This window comes from Borostomias antarcticus (assembly GCF_949987555.1).
Source record: "Borostomias antarcticus genome assembly, chromosome: 4".
Taxonomy (NCBI): Eukaryota; Metazoa; Chordata; class Actinopteri; order Stomiiformes; family Stomiidae; genus Borostomias; species Borostomias antarcticus.
In genome coordinates this window covers 24,526,040-24,549,624 of record NC_140237.1, presented here as the reverse complement: position 1 = coordinate 24,549,624, position 23,585 = coordinate 24,526,040, and the positions used below count along the sequence as shown (strand labels likewise).

At 50.1% G+C, this 23,585-nt stretch overlaps 1 protein-coding gene across 1 annotated transcript in view; it reads left to right on the top strand.

Moving 5' to 3' along the window:
• Window positions 1–19,297, top strand: part of ext2 (exostosin glycosyltransferase 2) — a 30,220-nt gene extending 10,923 nt beyond the window's left edge. Inside the window, exons 9-15 of the mRNA XM_084436601.1 lie at window positions 3,579–3,710; window positions 10,425–10,614; window positions 13,487–13,653; window positions 14,709–14,852; window positions 15,319–15,447; window positions 16,398–16,480; window positions 17,584–19,297. Coding sequence (XP_084292727.1) covers window positions 3,579–3,710; window positions 10,425–10,614; window positions 13,487–13,653; window positions 14,709–14,852; window positions 15,319–15,447; window positions 16,398–16,480; window positions 17,584–17,722 — 984 coding nt within the window. The 3' untranslated portion in view covers window positions 17,723–19,297. The remainder of the gene's footprint in view (window positions 1–3,578; window positions 3,711–10,424; window positions 10,615–13,486; window positions 13,654–14,708; window positions 14,853–15,318; window positions 15,448–16,397; window positions 16,481–17,583) is intronic.
• The last annotated feature ends 4,288 nt before the right edge of the window (window positions 19,298–23,585 follow it).

The following is a 23,585-nucleotide window of genomic DNA, read 5'->3' as shown; positions in this document are numbered from 1 at the left end:
GATGGGCCAGGCCTCTGCGGCCTGCACAGTTTGCTTTCTGCCTCCTCTCGGTCGGAAAGGAAACTTTCATCACCGCCTGATTTATGGGCCGTCCATGTTCCCCCGAGATTAGAAAGTCTCTGTGGATACTCCTCACCCCCTCCATAAAAACACAGCCTCTTTTTTGTGTTGTTCTATTTCTCCAGTGTTAACGGGGGTGGCGGTGTGAGGGGGGATCTTGTCAGAGGAGGGAGGGGTTGCATCTTGTCACATGTGCCACTGATGGCTCTCTGTGGAGCGTACGACAACAAACACTCCAGTCAATAAAACAAGCAGCTCACTGCCTGGGGAGGACAGCCTTGTAGCTAACCCCAGCACAGGTTTCCTCTGCTCCAACTCACAAGGGCCGTCTGTTGCCCTGTCTTGAGTTTACAGTTGACCCACAAGGCTTGGGTCTACTCCTGTCCTGGAGGGTTAAAGGTTATCTTATCTAATAAGACCCTCGGGCGTGGCTGGACTGTGGCGACTACGTGTCTTAATAAGCCTACCCCCCCCCCCCCCCCCAACCTTCTAATCAGCCTATTAACGAGCTGTGTTGTGGGGGTCAATCAAATCAATCAATCAATGCAACTTCATTTCTATAGCACTTTCAGATATGAATGCAACACAATGCACTTCACAACAAAATAAAAAGGGAACAAATATGACAGATGGTTAAAGGCCACAATACCTTTAAATACAATAAAATAAAATACATTAATAAAAAATACACACAAAAATTCTCCACAGTGCAGCCCCCTCAAGCTCTCTGTCAGGCTATTCCAGAGGCTGGGGGATAAAAGCTGCCTCTCCATACTGAATGTCTTAGTCCCGGGCCTTGGTGTAGTTACAAGGCTCATACCTCGAAAGCATTATTCTGACATATATTGCGGTGCACAGTCATGAATTGATTAGGTAGCCAGTGCAAAGCCTTTAAAGTGGGGGTTATGTGTGCTCTCTGTCTGGTCTTGGTCAGTACTCGCACTGCTCGTGCCAGACAGGAGAGCATTGCAGTAATCGAGTCTGATAAAAGCATGGGTGCGTTTCTCAGGGTCTTCTAAAGAGGGAAATGGGCGCTCCTTGGCTATGTTCCTCAGGTGGTAAAAAGCGGGCAGCAATTAAGATCAGAATCTAAAATAACACCGAGGTTTTTCACCTGGTTTTTAGTCTTTAGTGAGTGTGAATCAAAATGTGCAGCTTGCTTCTCTCTGGTCTTTGCCTCCAATGACGAGAACCTTTGTCTTGTCCTGGTTTAATTTTAGTTGAGGTATCCAAGTGTCTGTAATGCAGTTTACAGGTTTTTAGGTGGGGCTCAAATCTTTGTGTCACATTGACATGTAAAGTACAGTATCGTTTGTATAACAGTGAAAATCAAATCCATGTTTCCTAAGGAGGCTGTCAAGGGGTAACATCATGTATAAGCAAAACCGTACAGGGCCCAGATTTTAACCTTGTGGAACACCACATGTTATATCCACCATCAGTTTTGACAAAAAACTTTCAGCCTGTTACTGAACCTGTATAGAACCGCCCCATCAAATGTTAACCTGACACGCCAGATGGTTTGCTTCACATAACCATCTGGGAACTCTCAGTTGGAAACTGTTTGGAAAAGGGCGGGCACTTTCAAAAATACTTGGCAGGTGATTGGATGATCAATCTATCTGTCATTGTCAATTACATGCTAACTTCAACCGCTCCTCGCTATCGTCACACCTAAACCCGCCCAGCGTAGCTGTTTGTATTTCCTCACAGAACGTCAATTGCCCTGATCATTTTCTAGTGGGGCACAAACGGATCTCTATTGAGAGTGTACAGACTGATTTGCAAGAGAAACAGAATGTGAGTTCGCAAAATCAGTATGGTGTCACACAAGGCTAGTCAAATGCTGCACCTAAATCTACAAGGACAGAGATTTTTGGCATCTGTGTTTACTCTCTAAAGATTGTTTACTGCTTTAACTAAGGCTGTCTCTGTGCTGTGGTGTGCTGGGGAGCCAGATTGGAATTTCTCAAAGATACAGTTTGCATTTTCTTTTCTTTTTTTTAATTTAGCTGTATAAAAAACCTTTTTTTAAGGGAAGATTAGAGATTGGCCTAAAGCTGCTAAGTACTTAAGTTTCTTCAGGAGGGGTTTCAACCTGGCAGTTTTAAGAGCACCGGGGAAAGAGCCAGTGAACATGGAGCGTAACAACTATAGCGTGCACTTCATCAGATATGCAGTTAAAACCCTTTTTTTTTTTTTAAGCGTAGTGGGAGGGGAATGGAGTCAAGGAAGCGGGTCGAAGGCTCAAACTGAGATACTACTTTCTTGAGCGTGTGTGTGTCAACCAGGGAAAAGGAGAGCATGATGCCTTTGCATGGTTGGCTGCATAACTTAGGATTACAACTCTCAGCTGGGGGTTGTTGAGTAATACCTATCGTAATGGTTGTAATCTTTTCCCTGAAACATGCTGCAAACTCCTCACATTTAGAGGCGGGGAACAAGTCGCAAATATTTGGGCGGGCGAGGGGGGTTAGGATTTATGAGACTGTCAATTGTTGAAAAAAAAAAAAAAGCACCCTTGGATTATTTTGGTTCACAGCGATCATGTTGGAGAAATGAGCCTGTCTGATAGTGTTGTTATACTCAATTTCTCTTTCAAGACGTCATAGTGGACCTGCGAGGAGCAGGGGAGGGTGGGGTGGTGGTGGGGTGGTGGGGGGGTTGGCGCCTCCTGGCGGGAGATAGCGCTGTTTCAGGGACCATTAACGTTTATGGGCTCCTCTCCCCCTCCTCAATGTCCCTTGAAGTCTAATGGAGGAAGATCGGGGGGCTCGGACGCCAGGGGGCCAGGAGGAGGCTCGGGAGGGGGGGGGAAGGGGGGGCTGGGCTGGTTGTCTGGTCTGATGCCATGGTGGCTCCTACTGGGTTTGTTGTAGCACTAGGCTAACATCTGCATGTCTAACATCTGATTAACTGCTAGGTTACCACCTCTACACTGGTCAAGGTCATGAAGGCTTGTTTGTTTATGAACTGGTTACTTAACCTGATGCGCCACATAGGTTTACTTCACATAACCATCTGGGAACTCTCCTTTGGAAACTGTTTGGAAAAGAGCAGGCACTTTCAAAAATACTTGGCAGGTGATTGGATGACAAAAGGGCAAAAGAGCTGTGCGCTCATCCAACCTTAGTAGGCCAGGTGCTGGATCTTGTAGTACATACATGAGAAGAGGAAAGATCCGCACACTGATTTCTCCCGGTCCACTTTATTGAGAATATCGCAACGTTTCGACCCTTAGGTCTTCATCAGGCAACTTCAAGTTGCCAGGTGATTGGATGAGCCATCTGTCCATCACCGTCTATCACGCGGTTTAACTTCAACCGGTCCTTGCTGCCATCACACCTAAACCCGCCGTCATAAAACGCTGATTGGCCCGGTCATTTTTTGACCGTGCCCAAATGGATATCTATGGATGGTCTCACGAGGCCAGCTATCTATGCCTATCAGTGTCCTTTCAACGTGTGTGTGTGTCTGTGGGTGTGGGTGTTAACCCCCAGTGTTTTTTACTTCCTCAGGCACGCTGGTTCTGGGAGGCCTACTTCAGCTCCATGAAGGCCATCGGCATGACAACGCTCCAGATCATCAACGACCGCATCTACCCGTACGCCGCGCGTGCCTACGAGCAGTGGAACAACCCTCCCGTGGTGGTACGTTCCCCTGGCCACGCCGTGCGCTGCGGCGCGAGGGCCGTAGTCCGTGGACATGACATGAGTTTACTTTCACCCAGAACTCCCAGCGCCGCTGCTGTGTCTTAAAGGACAATGCTAGTTTTTGACAACCTGGACCTTATTTACGACATATTATAAGACGTTTGACTCACCGAGATCACTTTGGTGTAGTTCGGAGGCATGTAGAAGAAATTAAAAATCCAGCGCAAGCCAGTATATCCATGTAATGGCGGTGGTCGGGGCACTTAGAATGCAGTTTCTAAACATCTATTTTCTGCAGCGAAACGGTTGTTTTCATCAATCTGTCTTGATGAATCGCTAGTTGTGCTTACATAGAACAAAGGCCTGTTGTGGTTTTCACATGCCATGATCTTTAGAAACGTCTTTCGAAACGAAATAGCTTCCTCACTTGCTCCAGCACGCTGTGCGCATGCGTGCTGGAGCAAGTGAGGAAGCTATTTCGTGTCTAAAGACGTTTCTAAAGATCATATTACAGAGGCATGTGAAAAACCACCACAGGCCTATATGCTCTATGTAAGCACAACTAGCGATTCATCAAGACAGATTGATGAAAACAACCGTTTCGCGGCAGAAAATAGATGTTTAGAAACTGCATTCTAAGTGCCCCGACCACCGCCACTACATGGATATACTGGCTCGCGCTGGATTTTAAATTTCTTCTACATGCCTCCGAACTACACCAAAGTGATCTCGGTGAGTCAAACGTCTTATAATATGTCGTAAATAAGGTCCAGGTTGTCAAAAACGAGCATTGTCCTTTAAGCCGGCTTCACATAACAACAGCAGGGATGAAAGCTATAGTTTTAGAACGGCCGACTCGTTGGGAGTCTTTCCATAAGGCAAGGCGCATTGAATTGTTGAAAGCAGCGGTGTTTGAATTCTCGACGTTCCCGTCAGGTGAGTTTCCGGCCTGCCTCTGGGGGTCTGCCAGGTGGTCTACATGCCTCGAGCCGGTCTAGTCCTCTAGGAGCAGTCTGGGACTGATGCGACCTGGCTCTCTGGATGGAGGTTCGACCATACAGACTCCCTGGCGGGTGCATATTATGTCACAGTTTCCCTACTATTCTGTGTTTCCCTAGTAAATCTTTCCCCTCTGTAATGGGTGGCAGATTCCCCACATTTCTCTCCGGCAGCCGCCTCAGAGAGAGTGTAGCGGGCCTGGCCCGGTTCGGTCTGGCCCGGTTCGGCCTGGCCCGGGCCCCCAGCCTCGTGTTGCCACCGTAAACATTTGTCACAGAGACAGCCAGAGAGTCCCGTCAGCAGTTCTGCACTGGGAGGATGCCTCGAGTGTGGTGAAAAATACGTGCCTGCGTGTTTGAGTCATTGTGTGTGTGCATGCGTGTATGTCTGTTTCTGTGACAGAATTGTGTGTGTGTGTGTTTCTGTGACAGAGTAATCTGAGTGAGTGAGTGTGTTTGTGTGCATGCGTGCGTGCGTGTGTGGTTGTGTGTTGCGTCCCTGCGGTTGGGGGAGTGTTTGGGGATGCAGACAGCCTGACTGAGCAACCACCTCTCCGGGGTTGTTAATCAGCCCAGTCTGATCTTCACTCCCCAAACACACCACATGCAGCCCCGCCTTCCTCCAGTAGAGCCGAGGTGTGCGTGTGTGTGTGTGTGCGAGCGCGTGCGCGTCAGAACGTCACATCGCGCTGGTGGTGAGAGCCCCTCACGTTCCATCCGCCGTGACGCTCATGGCGTTTGGCGTTTCGGCGTACCTCAGAACGACACACGCTCGCAGGTCTAATGGCTTTCCACGGTCACTCAATCAAAGCAGGTCTCAGCTGCTTTCTGTTACCCAACCCGGCCCATTAGGCCTCAGCATCACTCAGGTGTCCCGTCCGGGTTCTGCTCTGGCGCAGTCCAGGCCCACAAGAGGTTAATTGTTGTCGGGGGGGGGGGGGGGGCTCAGACAGGCCTGCTCTGACCGTTCCAGCGTTTTGAGGGGAGATGAAATGCTTTTCTCCACGTATCCAGTGGAAAGACGTTGGGAGGAATTGGAACAGAACACTAAATAAATCAAGCAGGGTTTTTTTTTTTCTCTCCCTCTCTCTCTCTCCCTCACTCTTTCTCTCTCTCTCACTCTCTCGTTCTGTATCCTTCGGGGTCCTAATTGGAAGCACATTTTTGCGCAGGCAGTGCTAGTGCCTGCCTATAGGAGGCCAGTCAGGCGAGGCAGCAAGGACAGGCTGCTTTTTGTTTGGGGAGCAGAGGTGGGCATAGCTATACCTGTGAGGCACGCAACCATTGACCCCCATACTGAGCGCGGTGGTAAGCCAGCTGGCTCCAAGCCCCCGTTTTTGTGTTGAGCAGAGAACAGTAAGCAACCATCAACATGGCGAAGTAGCTTTTCTTTCATCTACTTCGTTCCCTCAGACAAATGACTTAAGTGGTGCCTTTCCCCTTTTATCCATCTCGCCACTAACGAGTCACCGTGTTAGTTTAATTATTTCCCTCACTGCTTGTGTGTCACTGTCGGGGCGACCAAAAGGAAGTTTCCACTTGCTAGTAAAGAGCATTTTTATTGGCTGAGGCCTGACTGATGTAGGTGTGGGTATGTGGAGAGCGTGTGTCTGCGTGCGTATTTGTGTGTATGCACGTATGTGCGCGTGCCGGTGCTCGTGTACGCGCGTGCACGTCTTGTCGACGGTGTAGGGTGGACGTCTGGTTGGGGGAGGCGCCGTCTGTGGCCACCTGACAGATGGGTTGGAGCAGAGGAGGCCGGCCTACGTACTTCAAGACGGCCGCAGTTTTATATCAGATACGGAGAACCTCCTCAAACAAGCGCGAGGGTCCTGACTGCAGATCTGGAGTGCGTGGGGGGTCTTTGATAGAGTTAATGAAGTCAGCCATACACTCCTTTATTAGTGGGGGCTCCTGTTGTAGAGCTCACTGGGTAATGCGCAGGGTGTAATATGCTCTCGCCGCGACAATAACTTCAGGGAACAGGCTATGATATCCGTGGACACCAACGAGAATCCAATCGGATTTTCAGCCGGATGCTGATTGGCCCGCGTAGATAGTGGGCTGTGCAGAGAGGCTGATTTGGCCTCTGATTGGTCACTGACCACAGGTTTCCACTTTTCAAGTATCGCTAACGAGTCCTGCGCTAGCGAGCAGTGACGGGCAGTCTGACTCTTTTCAAAGATTCGGTTCCTTCGAGTTGATACATCTAATTGTACCGAACCTTTCGAGTTTTTATACTTTTTTTGTGCCAGCGCTAGCCCAGTAAGGCTACACGCATGTTTGACAGCTGACCCCACAAAACGTCTCTTTGGTGCAAAGAATGCATGCATTACCATAATCACCATGTCATTGTCAGGAGATGACACGGCCTGGTAGAACTATGATATGTAGGCTACTGTTGGCATAATGCTCGCTGGCTTGGCTGAAAGCTGATATCATGCTGATGATGCACTGTAAAAAATGTCAATTTACAATGGATTTATGACAGTAGGCTATCATAGTGTACCACTGTATTTCATATTAATTGTAAAATACTGTTAATTATCCATCACTCACATGTAAATTAAAAGTTAATGCGGTCAGGTTAACCAATAACAGTAGATAACTGTCATTTATAGCATATAACAGTATTTTACCAATAGGCCTAACTGTTAGATAACTAATTTATCACAGCAGTCACAGCCAATAATCGAACGTGGCCACCTCGCAAAAGCATGACTCGAACGCTGCCTCGATACAGACCTCTGAATCCGCCCCATTAATACACCCATGATCTACGGAAGAGCATTAGGGCCAACAGCTGAGTTTGTTTTTTAAAGCTTAGAGTTTAAAGTCAGAATTTCTTACTTTTTTCTCAGAAATTCTGACTTTAATCTCAGAAATTCTGACTTTAAACTCAGAAGCTTAAAAAAATAATAAACTCAGTTGTAGGCCCTAATGCTCTTCCTTAATGATCCGCCCACACTAGCCACTCAAAAATGATTCAACGTTAGCTAGTTAACGGCAAGGTGGTTAGCTAGCATTATAGACCCCGATGTGTGCACTTCGCTTGCTAGCTAGCAAGATAAACCTGCCATTGATTGGGTATAGACCAAAATTAACGTTAGCTAGCCAGCTAATGTTAGCTAGCTAGCCATATTTAATAATTTTACTACACATAGCTGTTCGCTAGCGTTAGCTCACCTAACGTTAGTAGCTACATTCCTTCGCGTATTGCTAGCTAGCTAGTTATTTAGTGCCAATGTCCATTTCGTGTATTACATACAAGACCGTTTCAGAAAACGGTTAGCTAGCTAGCAACCATACCTAACCACTGCCGTTTTTGTCTTGTAGGCTACATGGACCGTGGCACTAGATGGCAAACGTTAGCTAGTATTATTTGAAGTAAAATGAAGCCTACAAGCTTGTATTATAAAGCCTACATAGCTAACAAGACAACTACCAAACCTTAAGCTTACCTGCCTTTGCAGTTGAGAGGCTGACGGGGTCACGTATATAGCTAACTTGGCTGACGAGGTGACGGGGTCACGTTTGTAGACATGTAGCTAACTTGGCTGACGGGGTCACGTTTGTAGACATGTAGCTAACTTGGCTGACGGGGTGACGCGGTCACGTACGGTGTAGCTGCCATAGCGACGTTCGTCACGTTTGTCTGCTTGGTTAGCTTTGACGTGGCACTTTTCCAATGCCATATGTCTTTGTGTTTTTGTGTGTCTGCTTTGTGTGAGTGTGTGTGTTTGTGTGTCGGTTTTCTGTGTGTGTGTGTGTGTGCGTGTCTTTGTGTGTGTATGACGACAACGTAGGCCGGAGGGAGAGTGGGCTGCGCAAGATGAATGTTGTCTATGTTAGCTCGCAGGCTTGGACTTGAGTGTGCGACTCCCTTCAGATTCCTGGTGTGTGTGTGTGTGTGTGTGTGTGTGTGTGTGTGTGTGTGTGTGTGTGTGTGTGTGTGTGTGTGTGTGTGTGTGTGTGTGTGTGTGTGTGTGTGTGTGTGTGTGTGTGTGTGTGTGTGTGTGTGTGTGTGTGTGTGTGTGTGTGTGTGTGTGTGTGCGCGCGCGCACACATGCCTGGGTGTGTGTGTCACACAGCATCTTCCCCTCTCAGTTCTTTTAACAGCGTCACTTGATCCAGGCCTGGGCCTGTGCGTCTAGCAGAGTTTACAGGCCATTTTAAAACCAGGGGCCAGGGAGAGGAGCCAAGCCCCTCGCTGGCGGGACAGAGACCGCCTCATACACCCACGCCACCTCTCCCCCCCTCCTCCCCTGCACCCCCAGTACTCCTCATCTGGACCCCCTCCCTCCCCGTCCTCCCCTGCACCCCCAGTACTCCTCATCTGGACCCTCCCTCTCCCTCCTCCTCTGACCCCCAGTACTCCTCATCTGGACCCTCCCCCTCCCTCCTCCTCTGCACCCCCAGTACTCCTCATCTGGACCCCTGCTGCAGGGAAGGCATCTCTCTGCAGCTCCGTGACGGAACACTCCCTTTACAACATATCTCAGATACATCAGAGGAGCAGCAGGGCTCCCAGGCTACCAGAGCAACTGCTCCTCACCCTCTCCCTCATCTCCGTCACTCAGTCGGTCAGGAGTGATCTACTGTCCAGCCTGACATGACAGAGGGAAGCAACCTGCTCTATCCGCCTGCCCCCTCTGTTGTCCCTCCTCTCCCTTTACCTCTCTCTCTCTCTCTCTCTCTCTCTCTCTCTCTCTTTCTCACGCACTCATTCTGCCTCTCTCTCCCTCCCTCTCTCTCTCTTTCCCTGTCTCTCTGTGTCTTTATCCCCCCCCCCCTCTCTCTCTCTCCCCCCCTCTCTCTGTCTATCTCTCCCTCTGTCTGTCTGTTTCTCTCTCTCTCTCTCTCTCTCTCTCTCTGTCTGTCTCCCCAGGCCACTTCTCTCTGGTTCTCCACTTCTAACTCTTATGAATCTTTCAGAAGGCATAAATGGATGCTTCCGGTTCCCCGGTGAAATGTCTTCTGGAAATCACTACAAAGTGACCTCAGTGCCCAGCAGAGCTGAGTTATAGCAGCTTAAATCACCGGGAAGGCAGAGATATGCGGGTCTGGAGGGTGGTTAGAGAGTGTGGTACCTAAGTCCTAATGCACATGTACGATGTGTGCATGTGTGCGTTTTGTTTTGAAAGGAGTAGTTTACACAAGCTGCTGTATGCAGCAACAGAGGATGTTAAGGTTTTCTAATTCTGTGTGTGTGTGTGTGTGAGTGTGAGTGTGAGAGAGTGTGTGTGTGAGAGTGTGTGTGTGTGGGTGTGTATTAGGGCTGTGCAATAAAATCGATGCAGCAATACAATGTACAACAATGTTTTTTCCTGCAATACTGTATAACTTTCGGCAGTACAGTATCGAAACAATAATTTTTTAATGTATTTTTTTTGCACAAGGAAACTATATAGAACAAGACAGGGAATAGATAAAATGAAGGATAGAAATCAGTCATGTATACATTATTCTGGTTGTAAATTTCAAATGTCCTTACATCCCCTCCACCCTCAGGATCACCTTCAGGGAGCGAGGGATGGAGTTGTATTTTCAGCTGTATTTAAGCATTTTCAGTAAATTATGAAGACTATCGCAATATGTATCGTATCGTATCGCAATGTCTCGTAATGTGACCTATATCGTGATGCGTATTGTATCATGGGGTCCTTGCCTATACCTGTCCTAATGTCTCTGTGTTTGTGTGTGTTCTCTGCAGAAGTGGTCGAGTGTGAACAGCCCTCTCTTCCTACCCCTCATCCCCCCGCGGGCGCCGGGGTTCACGGCCGTGGTGCTGACCTACGACCGCATCGAGAGCCTGTTCCGGGTCATCACAGAGATCTCCAAGGTGCCCAGCCTGGCCAAGCTGCTGGTGGTGTGGAACAACCAGAACAAGAGCCCCCCAGAAGGTAAACCCCCCTCAGTCGTCACCCCGTCTCGGCCGCAGGAGAAGTGCCACGCGGGGACAGAATCCGGGCGCCGGGCCGTTACGCTTCTGCCCAGAGTGTGGTGTGATTTATCCCCCCTTTGGAGACCGTTCTCCATGTTGAGGCAAGAGGGCTTTAAAATGTTCTCCTTTCCATTCCCTCAACTCAGAGCCAGGAGCCATGACCAGTCAGTCAGTCAGTCAGTCAGTCCTTCAGTTTCTCACTGTATAGACAGACAGTAGGGAGACTTTAGTTGGCAGAGCGATACACACACACACACACACACACACACAGAATGGGGTTGAAGGCGGCGTGTCAACTGCCAGCTTGATGTGAACGGGAGTCTGCTCTACGCCATGGTGGTGAAGGCCTCGAGCAGCTACTGATGTACAACAGATGAGTGACAACAGCCAGGCGATCCAAGCTTTCTCCCTATCTCTCTCTCTCTCTCCCTCTCTCTCTCCCATGCTCTCTCTTTCTTTCTCCTCTTTGTCTCTTTCTCTTTGAGTCTCTCTCTCATTCTCCCTCTCTCTCCCACTCTCTTTCTCTCTCTCTCTCTCCCTCTCCCTCTCTTTCTCTCTCTCTCCCTCTCTCCCTCTCTCTCCCACTCTCTTTCTCTCTCTCTCACTCTCCCTCTCTTTCTCTCTCTCTCCCTCTCTCCCTCTCTCTCCCACTCTCTTTCTCTCTCTCTCACTCTCCCTCTCTTTCTCTCTCTCTCTCTCTCCCCCTCCCTCTCCCTCTGTAGAAGGTTAGGCCGTGATAGGCGTGACATGCTGGTCTCTCTGCAGCCAGAGCTTCCTGGCTCTGCTTCTCAGTGGGTTAGGGCAGGAAACCCAAGTAGCTCAGTGTGGCAGGTTGCCTTCGGACAGAAAACGAGAACACTGTGAAATTGAAACGTTAGTATCGGTCGGGTGTTTTGGCATCCCTCCTCACCGCCCCCATGCTGTGCAGTCGCTTCACTCTAACCGAGAGATGCCAGCAGCCCTACGCAGTCCTGCATAGCCAGGCATCACACAGCAGCTTGCTTCATTCTGATGTACAGACGATGTACCCGCCAGCTGCTCCCAGCCTTGGAGCAATCAGCCCGAGGGTCCGTTCAACCACCTGACTGCCTGTCTGTCTGCCTGGTCTGTCTATCTGTCCGCCTGTCTGTCAGATCGCTGATTAGAGATGTGTGAGACTGAGCTGATATGAGCCATTATTCACCGTGGCCCGTGCTCTTAACGACCCCTCCTAACAAGGCGATTAGCCACGCCGCTGTTAATGGAGGCCCCTTAGCGCCGACCAACACTCACCGGGACGGGGGCCGGCCCTGGTCTGGGGACCCGAGACCCCTCGGAGCGGGGGGGGGGGGGGGGGGGCTAATGGAAGGAAGCAGTGGAGCCTGTTTGAAGTGGCCCCTAATGGTCCCATCAGCCCGGCCTGGCGGGAGCTTTGTGACCCATTAGAGGTAACGAGGGGCCGTCGGCAGGTCAACGCCGCCGCTGCTCGGACCCGGACGGACTTCCTCCTCCTCCTCGTCACCCCGTCTGATGTGGGTTTACTCCCCGTGACACCCTAAGCCCCGCCCCTCCTCCACCTGCCCCGACCCTTCGAACAAGGCTCCGTCGCCAACGAGGAGTTGTGGAATTTGACGTCGCTGTTCCGCCACGTTCCCTCTGCCGGGTTCGGAACGTCGCAGAGACTTTTGTCTGTCTCTGCCGTCTGTTTCTGATGCTCTACGTTCAAGCTTGTCAGAGACCACAGTCGTGGATCCGGATCAAGTCCGATTGCCCCCGACCTCGACCTTGATTGACCTCCGAGTAGATAGTTCTGCAGCAGGGGATCGTGGACAGATCACTGGGGGGAGACGGGGATGGCACAGGCCTCCAGCTGGCTCTGAACACGGAGGAGATGCAGTGGGGGGGGGGGGGTAGGTTGTAACCTCCGTTTGGCAACACCTCCCTCCCTCTCGTCTTCCCAGCAGGGATCTGGAAAAAAGAGAGTGGGAAAGAGAGAGAGAGAATGAGCGAGAGGGGGAAAGAGAGAGAGAGAACGAGAGAGGAGGGGGAAAGCCAGAGGACACAGATATATCACTGCAGTTTTCCCCAGCTGACAGTTGTTGTGTGTGTACGTGTGTGTGTCTGGGTGTGTGTGTGTGTGTGTGTGTGTACATGTGTGTACGTGCGTGCATGCGTGCGTGTGTGAGTCTTCAGACTCGTCAGCGAGTTGGGCAGCTCGCCGCGCCTCAGCGCGAGGCTTAATGGGGTGACACATCTAGTGCCATCAGTGTCCTCCGTGCCAGGGACACCTCCCAAGCCCATGAAACGCAGCCCCCCAAAAAAGCCAGCTCTGTTTCTCTGCCTCGAGAGGAATGTCTCCGTGGTCGGGCCGGCGGGCAGCACCCGCCTGCAGCTGGCGAGGTGACAGGGGCGGGTCATTGTAGCCGTGCCGCTTACGCCGGCGTTGTTTTTCCACCGAGAGCGCCGTCTTCAGATGACTCCCTTCCTCGGTTCAAACTCGACGGAAATATTTCACTTTTAAAAATCTGTCAGTTTTAGTGAAGTGATTCATTGCTGTTACGTAGGGTGAATATTCCCTTTGACCCCGTTAAGTCCTCAACGAGTATAATGTTTTATGAACCATCTAGTATCACTTACTGTATGTCGTATGTGTGTCTGTCTCTCTCCCTCTCTCTCCTTCCCCCTCTCTCCCTCCCTCTCTCTCTCTCTCTCCCACTCTCTCTTCCACTCTTTCTCCTACTCTCTCTCCCCAATCTCTCCCCCCCCATCTCTCTCTCTCCCCCATATTCTCTCTCTCTCTCTCTCTCTGTCCCCCCCCCCCCACTCCCTCTGTGTCCATTCCCTACTGGCAGAGTCTCTGTGGCCGAAAATCTCTGTGCCTCTCAAGGTGGTGCGCACCAAGGAGAACAAGCTGAGTAACCGCTTCTTCCCCTACGACGAGATCGAGACGGAGGCGGTGCTCGCCATCGACGACGACATCATCATGCTGACGTCTGACGAGCTGCAGTTCGGTTACGAGGTGATGAGCTCTTCTGTGTCTGGCCTGAGGAGAAACGCCAACCCTGATATATATATATATATATATATATATATATATATAGCCTTATATAGACCTTTTCAATGGAATGTTCCGTCGACGGTCACTAGGGCAATGACTTGATCCAAGCAAACTTCCAGTGTGTCAGCTGATACGAAAAAAAAAAAAAAAAAGGCTAGCAAGTCGCACCTTTTCTAAATGTTCACATTAACTTTGGGACCTTGTTGTTCAGTGGTGGGATTGTTATTTACATATCTCAACTGTTTGGGAGGCTCAAGAAATAGCCGCTTGTCATTTTTAACATTAGCTAGCTAGCTACCGCCACTAACGTTCGCTAACTTGAGTTGTCGTCGCAGCAAACCGGACGTTGAGACGGACTTGTGCTGTTATCGTTTTAAACGTGAACATTCCATGAAACGGTGAAAATACGTCGCCCTGACATCTACGAACCCATCCCCTCTCCTTCTGACGCCGCCAGGTAATACTGCCCACTTAGAGCTGATCCCAGAATTGAAGCTGGTCCAGGGCTTGCGGTAGCGAGCTGCCCGCTGCGTCGGACGTGCGTTTGATGTGTGAGGGATGGTGACAGGCCTAGAGCTGAGGCTGTCCATACGTCCACCAGGCCGGCCCACCGCTCACCTGAAGGCGTTTAGAACCCATTGAGACAATTGAGGACAATTTGAAGATAATTACACGAAATGAGAGGCAGGTTGCGGCGAGCGAGGCTTGGCTGCCCGCCCGCCAGGGCACTGCGAGGCCCGGTCTCCGGGCCTGACGGCGGGGCTCAGTGGTCTCGGGTGTCCGGCCCACAACCCTCCGAGGGAGCCAGGACCATCACAGAGAAACCCTGTAGCCCTCATCCCTCTACAGGCGATTATCTGTGATCCTGGGGCTCAGACCGGAGTGCTTTGATGCAGTTGAATGAAGCTCACTCTCTGACGATTTAACCCGCCCCTCCCTCTGTTCAAGTAGCCAAGTTGAAGATGTGCATCTATTCTCAACACTGTTGTGTGTGTGTGTGTTGCCCCCCCCTGCAGGTGTGGAGGGAGTTCCCGGACAGGCTGGTTGGCTACCCTGGCCGTCTGCACCTGTGGGACCACGAGATGGGCAAGTGGAAGTACGAGTCGGAGTGGACCAACGAGGTCTCCATGGTGCTGACCGGGGCGGCCTTCTACCACAAGGTACCGCGGGAGTCACCACGTGTTCCTCCCAGCTGAGCCCCCACGTAGACCTCCATCGGGGCTAGATCAGAGGGGGGGAGGGGGAGAGAGAGAGAGAGAGAGAGAGAGAGAGAGAGGGAGGAAGAGAGAGGAGGGGGAGGCAGGTAGGGAGGGAGAAAGAGAGAGAGAGAGGGTGGGGACTGGGGAGGAATGAAGGGAGAGAGAAAGAGAGAGAGTACAGAGCCCTAGGTGTGGGGATGCTATCTCTCGCTGTCATCTCACAGCCCCTCACACTGACTCAAAGATAGTTCTTTTGGGATAAAAAATCTCAAAGGGGGTACTGTACGTCGCTCACAGAGGGTTAGCGGCTTAATTTCTCTGGCTACTGCAGAAGATGCCTGACTTTGCATTTTAGTGATGTGCGATATATCTACATGAAGAGAGACCCCTCAGGTTTAACTATCTTTCTTTTCAACTCCCTTCCCAGTACTTTAACTACCTGTACTCGTACAAGATGCCAGGAGATATCAAGAACTGGGTGGATGCTCACATGAACTGTGAGGACATCGCCATGAACTTCCTGGTGGCCAACATCACCGGCAAAGCCCCCATAAAGGTACACAGCACACCGAGTAGTGACGCGGAAACAGAGACCGCTTCATACTGACCAGCTACCGGTCCAACTCTCTTTAGCTAGCCATTCATGCCCAGGTTTTTGGTGAGATGATTGAAAGAGATTCTTATACCGGCGGCGCTTTGACTGTAGCTTAAAGCGGTGAAAATAAAGCATTGTGGAGTTCCCAGGTCGGGAAGGAGGAGAAGGGGCTGGCGTTCTGACAGCCGACTCCGGGGTCTCTGTCTCTGATCAGTTCTCACCTCGCCGTGCCCCCCTCCAACCCCTACCCCCTCCCCCCCCCCCCCCCCCCTCCATCCCCCCAGAGTGACCATCTCCAGGTGCAGGGCCAGCAGCTAAACCCAGCCTTAACCTCCCTTATCGGGGTGTCACTCACGGCCGCTCCCCCTCCCCACACTGTTTTCCTTAGCGCGCCAGGGCTCACGCACACCCGGTCGACAGGGCAAGCGCCCGCCAACTCCCTCCCCAGGGCACGCACTGACACCTCCCGCCCCACATGGACTCATATCTCACACACTCCCTCTCTGGGAACACTGAACCCTGCACTCCCCCCCCCCCCCAAACACACACTCACACACAGGTCAGGAGTGTTTTGCGTGTGGGTAGCTAGCTACTGAGAGAGGGGGTATGGGGGGGGTGGGGGTAAGACAGAGAGCCAGGCCGTAGATCAGTTCTTTAATGAGCTGTTTCTGCCCAGGACCTTATTTAGCTCTTCTCGGCATCTGTCATGGCTGACAGCGCTGTGTTGGGCTCGGTTATTTAAACACTCTTCAGAATCACTCCACAGATACAGGAGATTTTCTTGGACTGGGCCCGTACTGAGTTACAGTGCCTGACCGATGCACCGGCTAAGTCGTGAACGTGACTTGTAATTAATTGCTAGCTAGGCGACGGGACTGATAGTGATAGTCCATTCTCTCATTTCCTGTCAGGTGACCCCCAGGAAGAAGTTCAAGTGTCCGGAATGCACGGCCATCGACGGGCTGTCGCTGGACCAGACTCACATGGTGGAGCGGTACGGCCCACACACCCTACATGCTACACGTTACATGCTATATGCTACACACTACATGCTATACGCTACATGCTACACACATATACACACTACTGTACTGCTGACTGTGCATAGTAATAATAATAATAATATTGGATTTATTTTATAAAGCACCTTAGTGTGCATAACAGAACACATTTCGATACAGAACACAAACACAAAGCAGTATACAGTTGCATCTCAAGAAATTTGAATATTGTGGAAAAGTTCATTATTCTCCGTAATTTAATTCAAAAAGGGAAACTTTCATGTATTCTAGATCCATTACACAAAGTGAATCATTAAACAATAAAGGCATGTTTAAATAAGTTCTGTTGACATGAACATAAACCCGGTGTAAACCCAGGCACAGCGTAGGACCAGGTCATAACCTGCATCAGAGAGGTTGGACCAGGTCATAACCTGCATCTGGGAGGTTGGACCAGGTCATAACCTGTGTCTGGGAGGTTGGACCAGGTCATAACCTGCGTCTGGGAGGTTGGACCAGGTCATAACCCTGGGAGGTTGGACCAGGTCATAACCTGCATCTGGGAGGTTGGACCAGGTCATAACCTGCATCAGAGAGGTTGGACCAGGTCATAACCCTGGGAGGATGGACCAGGTCATAACCCTGGGAGGTTGGACCAGGTCATAACCCTGGGAGGTTGGACCAGGTCATAACCCTGGGAGGATGGACCAGGTCATAACCCTGGGAGGTTGGACCAGGTCATAACCCTGGGAGGTTGGACCAGGTCATAACCCTGGGAGGTTGGACCAGGTCATAACCCTGGGAGGTTGGACCAGGTCATAACCCTGGGAGGTTGGACCAGGTCATAACCCTGGGAGGTTGGACCAGGTCATAACCCTGGGAAGTTGGACCAGGTCATAACCCTGGGAGGTTGGACCAGGTCATAACCCTGGGAGGTTGGACCAGGTCATAACCCTGGGAGGTTGGACCAGGTCATAACCCTGGGAGGTTGGACCAGGTCATAACCCTGGGAGGTTGGACCAGGTCCTAACTTGCGTCTGCGAGGTTGGGTTTCTTTGCTCTGTGGATTGATTCCTGTGCTCTCTCTCCACTCCAGGTCTGAGTGCATCAACAAGTTTGCGTCGGTGTTCGGCACCATGCCTCTGAAGGTAGTGGAGCACCGCGCCGACCCCGTCCTGTACAAGGACGACTTCCCTGAGAAACTCAAGAGCTTCCCCAACATCGGCAGCCTGTGAGCGGACACATCGGCGGACTTACCTGCCCCCCCCCCACCCACCCACAACCTCCAGAAATTTCATACAAGCCCACTATACTGTATCATCAACATCATCTGCTGCTGATACTTAATCCTTCTCTCATGTCAAACTCTCCAAGCTCTGATCATCTCAGGGGGGTGTAGGGGGATGGAGGATGGGGTAGGTTAGGTAAGGAGTAGTCTGACTCAAGGGATGTAGGTTTGAGATGAGCCAGATCATTCCAGCGGCGCCAATCAGATTCAATCCCCTGACACTATTTTGCAAAGGCACCGTTGAAAAAGAACAAGCTTGGCGCTGGCCAAGACAATTGCGATTGGTTTAAAGAAATACAGTGTTCCCCCCCTATCTCAGAATATTAGGGTGTAGCCAGATCCTTCTCCAGAGTTGGAACAGTGCAAAATAAAGTGTGGAGGAAGGTCTGGCTTTGCGATACTAGGCAGGGTGAGGTGAGGTTAGGTTAGGGTTAGGCAGGGTTGGTGTACTTGCTTGTGTAGGAGCCTGTAGGGTTGGTTAGGGTGGGGTTATGCTGTATGCTAAGCCTGTGTACGGTTATGCTGTCAATGGTGGATGGAATGCTTGATCGGAGACTGTCTCTGAACCCCTAACCCCCCAGTCCCGTAATCTACCCTCCGGACACTTCAAGAGGATAGGTGTTAACTGTACAGGAAGTAGCCCCGCCTCGCTCTGTCATTGGCCAGCTCACCGCAGCGCTTTTCCATCGCCATGGCCTTCTAGGACCATACAAGGTCAGAGGAGGTGGGGCTAGGCTAGGGGGGGCGGGGCTGCTCGTGACCTCTGTCTCCCACGACCGACTGTTTGAGCTGGAGGCCCTGTGGGCTCTCTGGCTGTTCTGGGATCAGTGTACATAGACTAGAGTAGCACTGGCTGTGACAGGGTGACAGTCAGCTATGCTGCCTTGTACAGCACAGTACACAGGAGAGGTAGTCTGCATGTGTGTGTGTGACGTTTCGGCAACCTGTAGAAATAATATATCCCATGTAATTTAACTGTTATCAACGTTTTGTTTTGGTTCTTTTTTCTAATGCTGTATTTTGTGAAACAAGCTCTAATTATGAAAGAGGGTGCTTCTTGACAAAGGTTACTGGGTCATTTGAAGGCTTGAGATGTTGAACGTGCGTTGATATTGCTGCACAAACCCTATGGTCAACTTGGTCTCTGCATATATCCATGTTGCTAGTATGTTTCTGCAAACTTAAGTCTCTACACTACACTAAGCTTTCAAAGCAATCACCAGACATTCAGATGAACTCATATTTGTGCCGTTAGGCCGACCTATAAATTATGTCTGGAGGATTCCTCCCAACCCCTCTCACAGTCAGTGCATTACAGTCGGATCACTATGAGGACGTTTTTAAAAGTTGTCAGTTTTGCCATTTGTTCTTTTTACTTGCTTTCCTTTTTTTTAACTTTAATAAGGACCATAGGATGTGTTTAAGATGATGCTGAAAACAAACATATATTATAAAATATATAATGACTTTGTAAAGAAATTGTCTGAATACTGATTAATAAAGGATCATGTGTTCATTCCAATTCCACTGTATGGTGAGTCTTCAAGGAGAGGGACATCAAAGAGTCAGAGTGCTGTGTGTGTGCGTGTGCGTGCACGCGCGTGTGTGTGTGTGTGTACGTACATGCGTGCGTACTTAGATCAGAAATGCAGATGGACAGATTCCTCCATGTTGATGTAGCGAGGCAGCAGGGTTTACCTCAGTCCCTCTACACACCCCCGCCAGCCAGGATGTTGGTTTGAGCCTCGCCTGTCACCTGTTGGTAATATACGCTCCATAATCCACCCTGTACAATGTCAGCAGTTCAAAAGGGTGCTGCTTGTATTTCTGTCCACTTCAATTAGTATGACATTCCTGAGGGTTTTGCAATCTCATATCAGAGCTATGTCCATTCGGAGATGCAAAAGGATTTAAAGGACAGGTTCGGAATTTAGCATTATAAGCCATGTTAAGAGGATCATATACAACTTCCGATATCAAAGTTTCATCAAACGGTGCACTCAAGATACAGAGCTTGTCACTGCTAACACACTCAATGGATTGGAAGCATACTTTGTGGTGATTTATTTTGTCATCAACGGACACCAATGACCACTCGACGAGTTTCCTGTGTTTGAAAAAGAGTTGATGGTGTTTTTGAGGGATTTTGTCAATGCACCTATGGATCTATTGAGTGTGTTAGTGACGGTGGGCTATATCTCGAGAGTGCACCGTTTGACAAAACGTTGATATCGGCCATTGTATATGATCGTAAATAACCTTATAACATGGCTTATAATGCTAAATTCCGGAACTGTCCTTTAAAGATGCTGTCTTTCATTAGTGATGCATATAGACATGTTCATTGTAAGGTGCAATAAGTATGGACAAGTAGAAATAATTTTTCAGAATACCATGTAAGTGCAATAACTTACTGTACTTTAATAACACGCAAAATATATGAAAACAGGAACATGAGTAAAAGTATATCATCAACAAAAGCCGTATGCTTTAAGCTAACAGAAAACCTTCTGAAAACACCTCATACACTGGTTCATACACTAACTCAATGCAAACGCACACTGAATGGAACCATACACGTCTCAAATAGGTAAAACAATACTTTACATCAAATTAGTAACAGTTTCAAGGGTCTTTTAACACTGTAAATCAGTCCAATTTACACAAACAAAATTATACATGCACACAACTCAAAAAGAAAAGTTTTATATTATAATTATTATAATTTTACTTCAATTGCCCTGCTTCAGTAGTATTAGAAAACGAAAGAGGGTGGTGAGAAAGGTGACATCACTGAGGGACAGCGAGGAGAGCCTGTTTACATGACGGCTTCTCAATACTGCTACTTAGAACAAGTTGATCATTCAGGCCAAAGCTGTGCTTTGATACAGGATAGGTAGAAAGAGATATTTACATATCAACCTGTGGGTCATCCTGGAACACTTATATACTTATATTACTACTTTCTGCATTTGAACACTGGGAGATTTCGTCCATAGTGATCAACAAGTCCTGGTACTGCATACAGGACGAGAGAGACGGTGAGCCCAGAAATAAAGACGCACAAAGCGCATGCGAGAACAGAAATGGATGTATAACGGTTAACAGAGGAGAATCTGGGAGTGGACGTAGGGCTGTTGAGTGTTGTGTTTTGGCGCCAGTCTTGAGCACTAACTCAGTCAACAGCCTGTCCTCAGCCAGTCAGTCGGCCAGATACTGTACAGACAGGCCGACGTGCAGTGCAGTGACGCAATCACAGACGGTTTTTCCGTGCGCTCTGTCACACAATCTCCACCGAGGGCCCAGTATTAATTAAAAAGCCTGACTGGCCGTGCGGAGGTTGCCTGGAGGCCTGGCCTCGGGGCCCAGAGGAGGGGGTCTGGGGGCCCCGGGGCCAGGGGACGGAGCCCGGCGAGTGGGAGGAACAGAGCAAGCCCCGGTGCAGTGTATGGGGCTTCTTTGAAAGCGGAGCCATGACAGCTGAGGGGAAGTATGTGCGAGGCATGTTTGTTTTACATTAACCCCCCCAGGCGCAGCTGTGTGCGCTGTCCTTTTCCCAGAACGCCGGAACACCGAGGCCCGACCTAGGCTCGCCCTCCCAGCAACCCCTTGGGGCGGGCGGGGAGAGCAGCGGGGCCAGGGGGCCCATGGAGGGCCCCCATGTCCAGATTACCAGAGGAGAGAACCTCAGATGTCTCAGAGCCACGCCTGTGACATCTATAGTCAGCAGCACGGACTTAACATTAGTCTGATTGCTGTGTAGAACTGGTTCAAATCTGAGATGCAACACGGAAGGGGTCGCGACCTCCCATGTCCTGATATGCTGACAGGTCAATACTCAACATCCTGGTTCAAACACATAACTACCTGGAGGGCGAACGGTCCTGAATGTGGTTCAGGTTAAGAAATTAGAGATGGTCGCCGAGTTTGAGATGAGGTACTGGTTTCATGTTCCAGTTCCAGATCTAAAGAGGCTTTTGTTTTGACGTGATCTAAATCGGACCTTTGGAGAAACAGAAGATCCTGTAATGCAGATTACGCTGGAGCAAGTCTTCTATTTCTGTCACTGCTGCAAATCGTGACATGGAACAATCGAAAGCACAGATGCTGGTGGGTCCCCCCCCGCCCACTACCCCACAGCCCTCACCCCCACACACACAAACACACACACGCATTGTCCCAGTCCTCCATAAACAGGAGTGTGTGGTGGTGTGTGTGTGTGTGTGTGTGAGGGGGGGGGGGTTACCAGGGGATTTTAGGAAGCGAGTGACAGGGAACTCGATCCCCACACTGGTATGTTGCTAGTTTGTCTTGGAATGGTCCTCCTCTGACCTCCAGCCAACAAATTAATGAAACTGGTCTCAAACTACAGCCTTGCTCAACCCCAGTCCCAATTCCGGAGCTGTCTGGAGCCAGGCCTGGAGAGGTTGGGACGTTCTGACAACATAGCTGCAATAATGCCACTGATGTTATCATGTTGCTACAACGGTAACATCTTGAGGACTGTGTTATTTAGACTGTGGACAGATGCTCTGGACACGATGCTTAACTGCTTCACGCTCTATGTTTGGTGCCATTTTGTGTTTATCCTCCTCGCCCACCGAAGCCCCCCAAGCCTTCCACATGGGAGACCGCTCAACTCCCGTTCAACTCCCGCTCAACTCCTGCTCAACTCCCGCTCAATTCCCGCTCAACTCCATCATCCACGAGCCTTATGCTCTGTCAGGATACTCGTGTTCTCTCACCATATCGCCGCGCTCTGTACGCATTTGTGAGGAGATGTATCAGAACACGTTGGTTTTGGAGCGAACAGTAGTACTGTAAAGCCACTAAGTGCTTTGAGATGATTCTCTCCGAAAAGGAAAATAAACGGGGGGAGAAAGGAGCCATGGGGGAAATTTGTACAGTGAACATTTCCACAAGTTCATCAAGCTGTAACCAGCGCCAGACTCTCCTCCGCCTCCACACGCCGGGATTCACTTCAAAAGCGTTCTCCAAGTGGAAAGAAACCTGGCCCTTCCTGTCTAAAACTGACTGGCGGCTGGGTTTGAATGGAGGGAAAGTAACACTTAACAAAAATGTCCGTCTGGTGCCTCGGTGGCAGTAACCCACAGAGAGACCCCTCACCACCGGCCTGACCCGACAGTCAGAGTGAGCCAGAGCCGATGACAGGATAAAACACTTCATGAACACTGACACCCTTTCATTGTGTTAAAAAACCGTCCCTGGGTACCGTCAGCGTCAACCTCCACATCGCTCCGCTGTGCCCAACGCCGCTTGCCGTCGGGCCGGGCTGTTATTATTGGCCGGCGGACTAACAGGCACTTCACCTGGTTGCCCCCGCAAGTGGAAATGCGAGGTGAGGAAAACGCCAGGGGGAGGAAACGGGCATGTCCGCTTCAGGAGTCTCCTCAAGCGAGACAGAGCTGGGTTTGTCTGGAGGCTGGCGCAACCAGGACCCACTGCTACATGACCAGCAGGCCTGCTGAGCCCCCTCCCCTCTCTCTCTCCCTCTCTCTCTCTCTATCTCTCTCTCTCTCTGTCTCACTACCACAGACCACTTCTTCATCCCTCCACCCCTCTCTCCAGACACCCTCACACCTCCACCCCCTCCCTCCCTCCCTCCATTCCACTCTTGCATCCCTGCAACGGCCAAGTCTGTCTGTCTGTCTGTCTGTCTGTCTGTCTGTCTGTCTGTCTTTCTATCACCCACACTGAAATAAACCACAATCTTTTTTTTTGACGTTTAGATGTTTGAAAGATCAGCTATTTGTTTGTGTATTCTGAGAAATCTGAGAAATCAAAGTCTT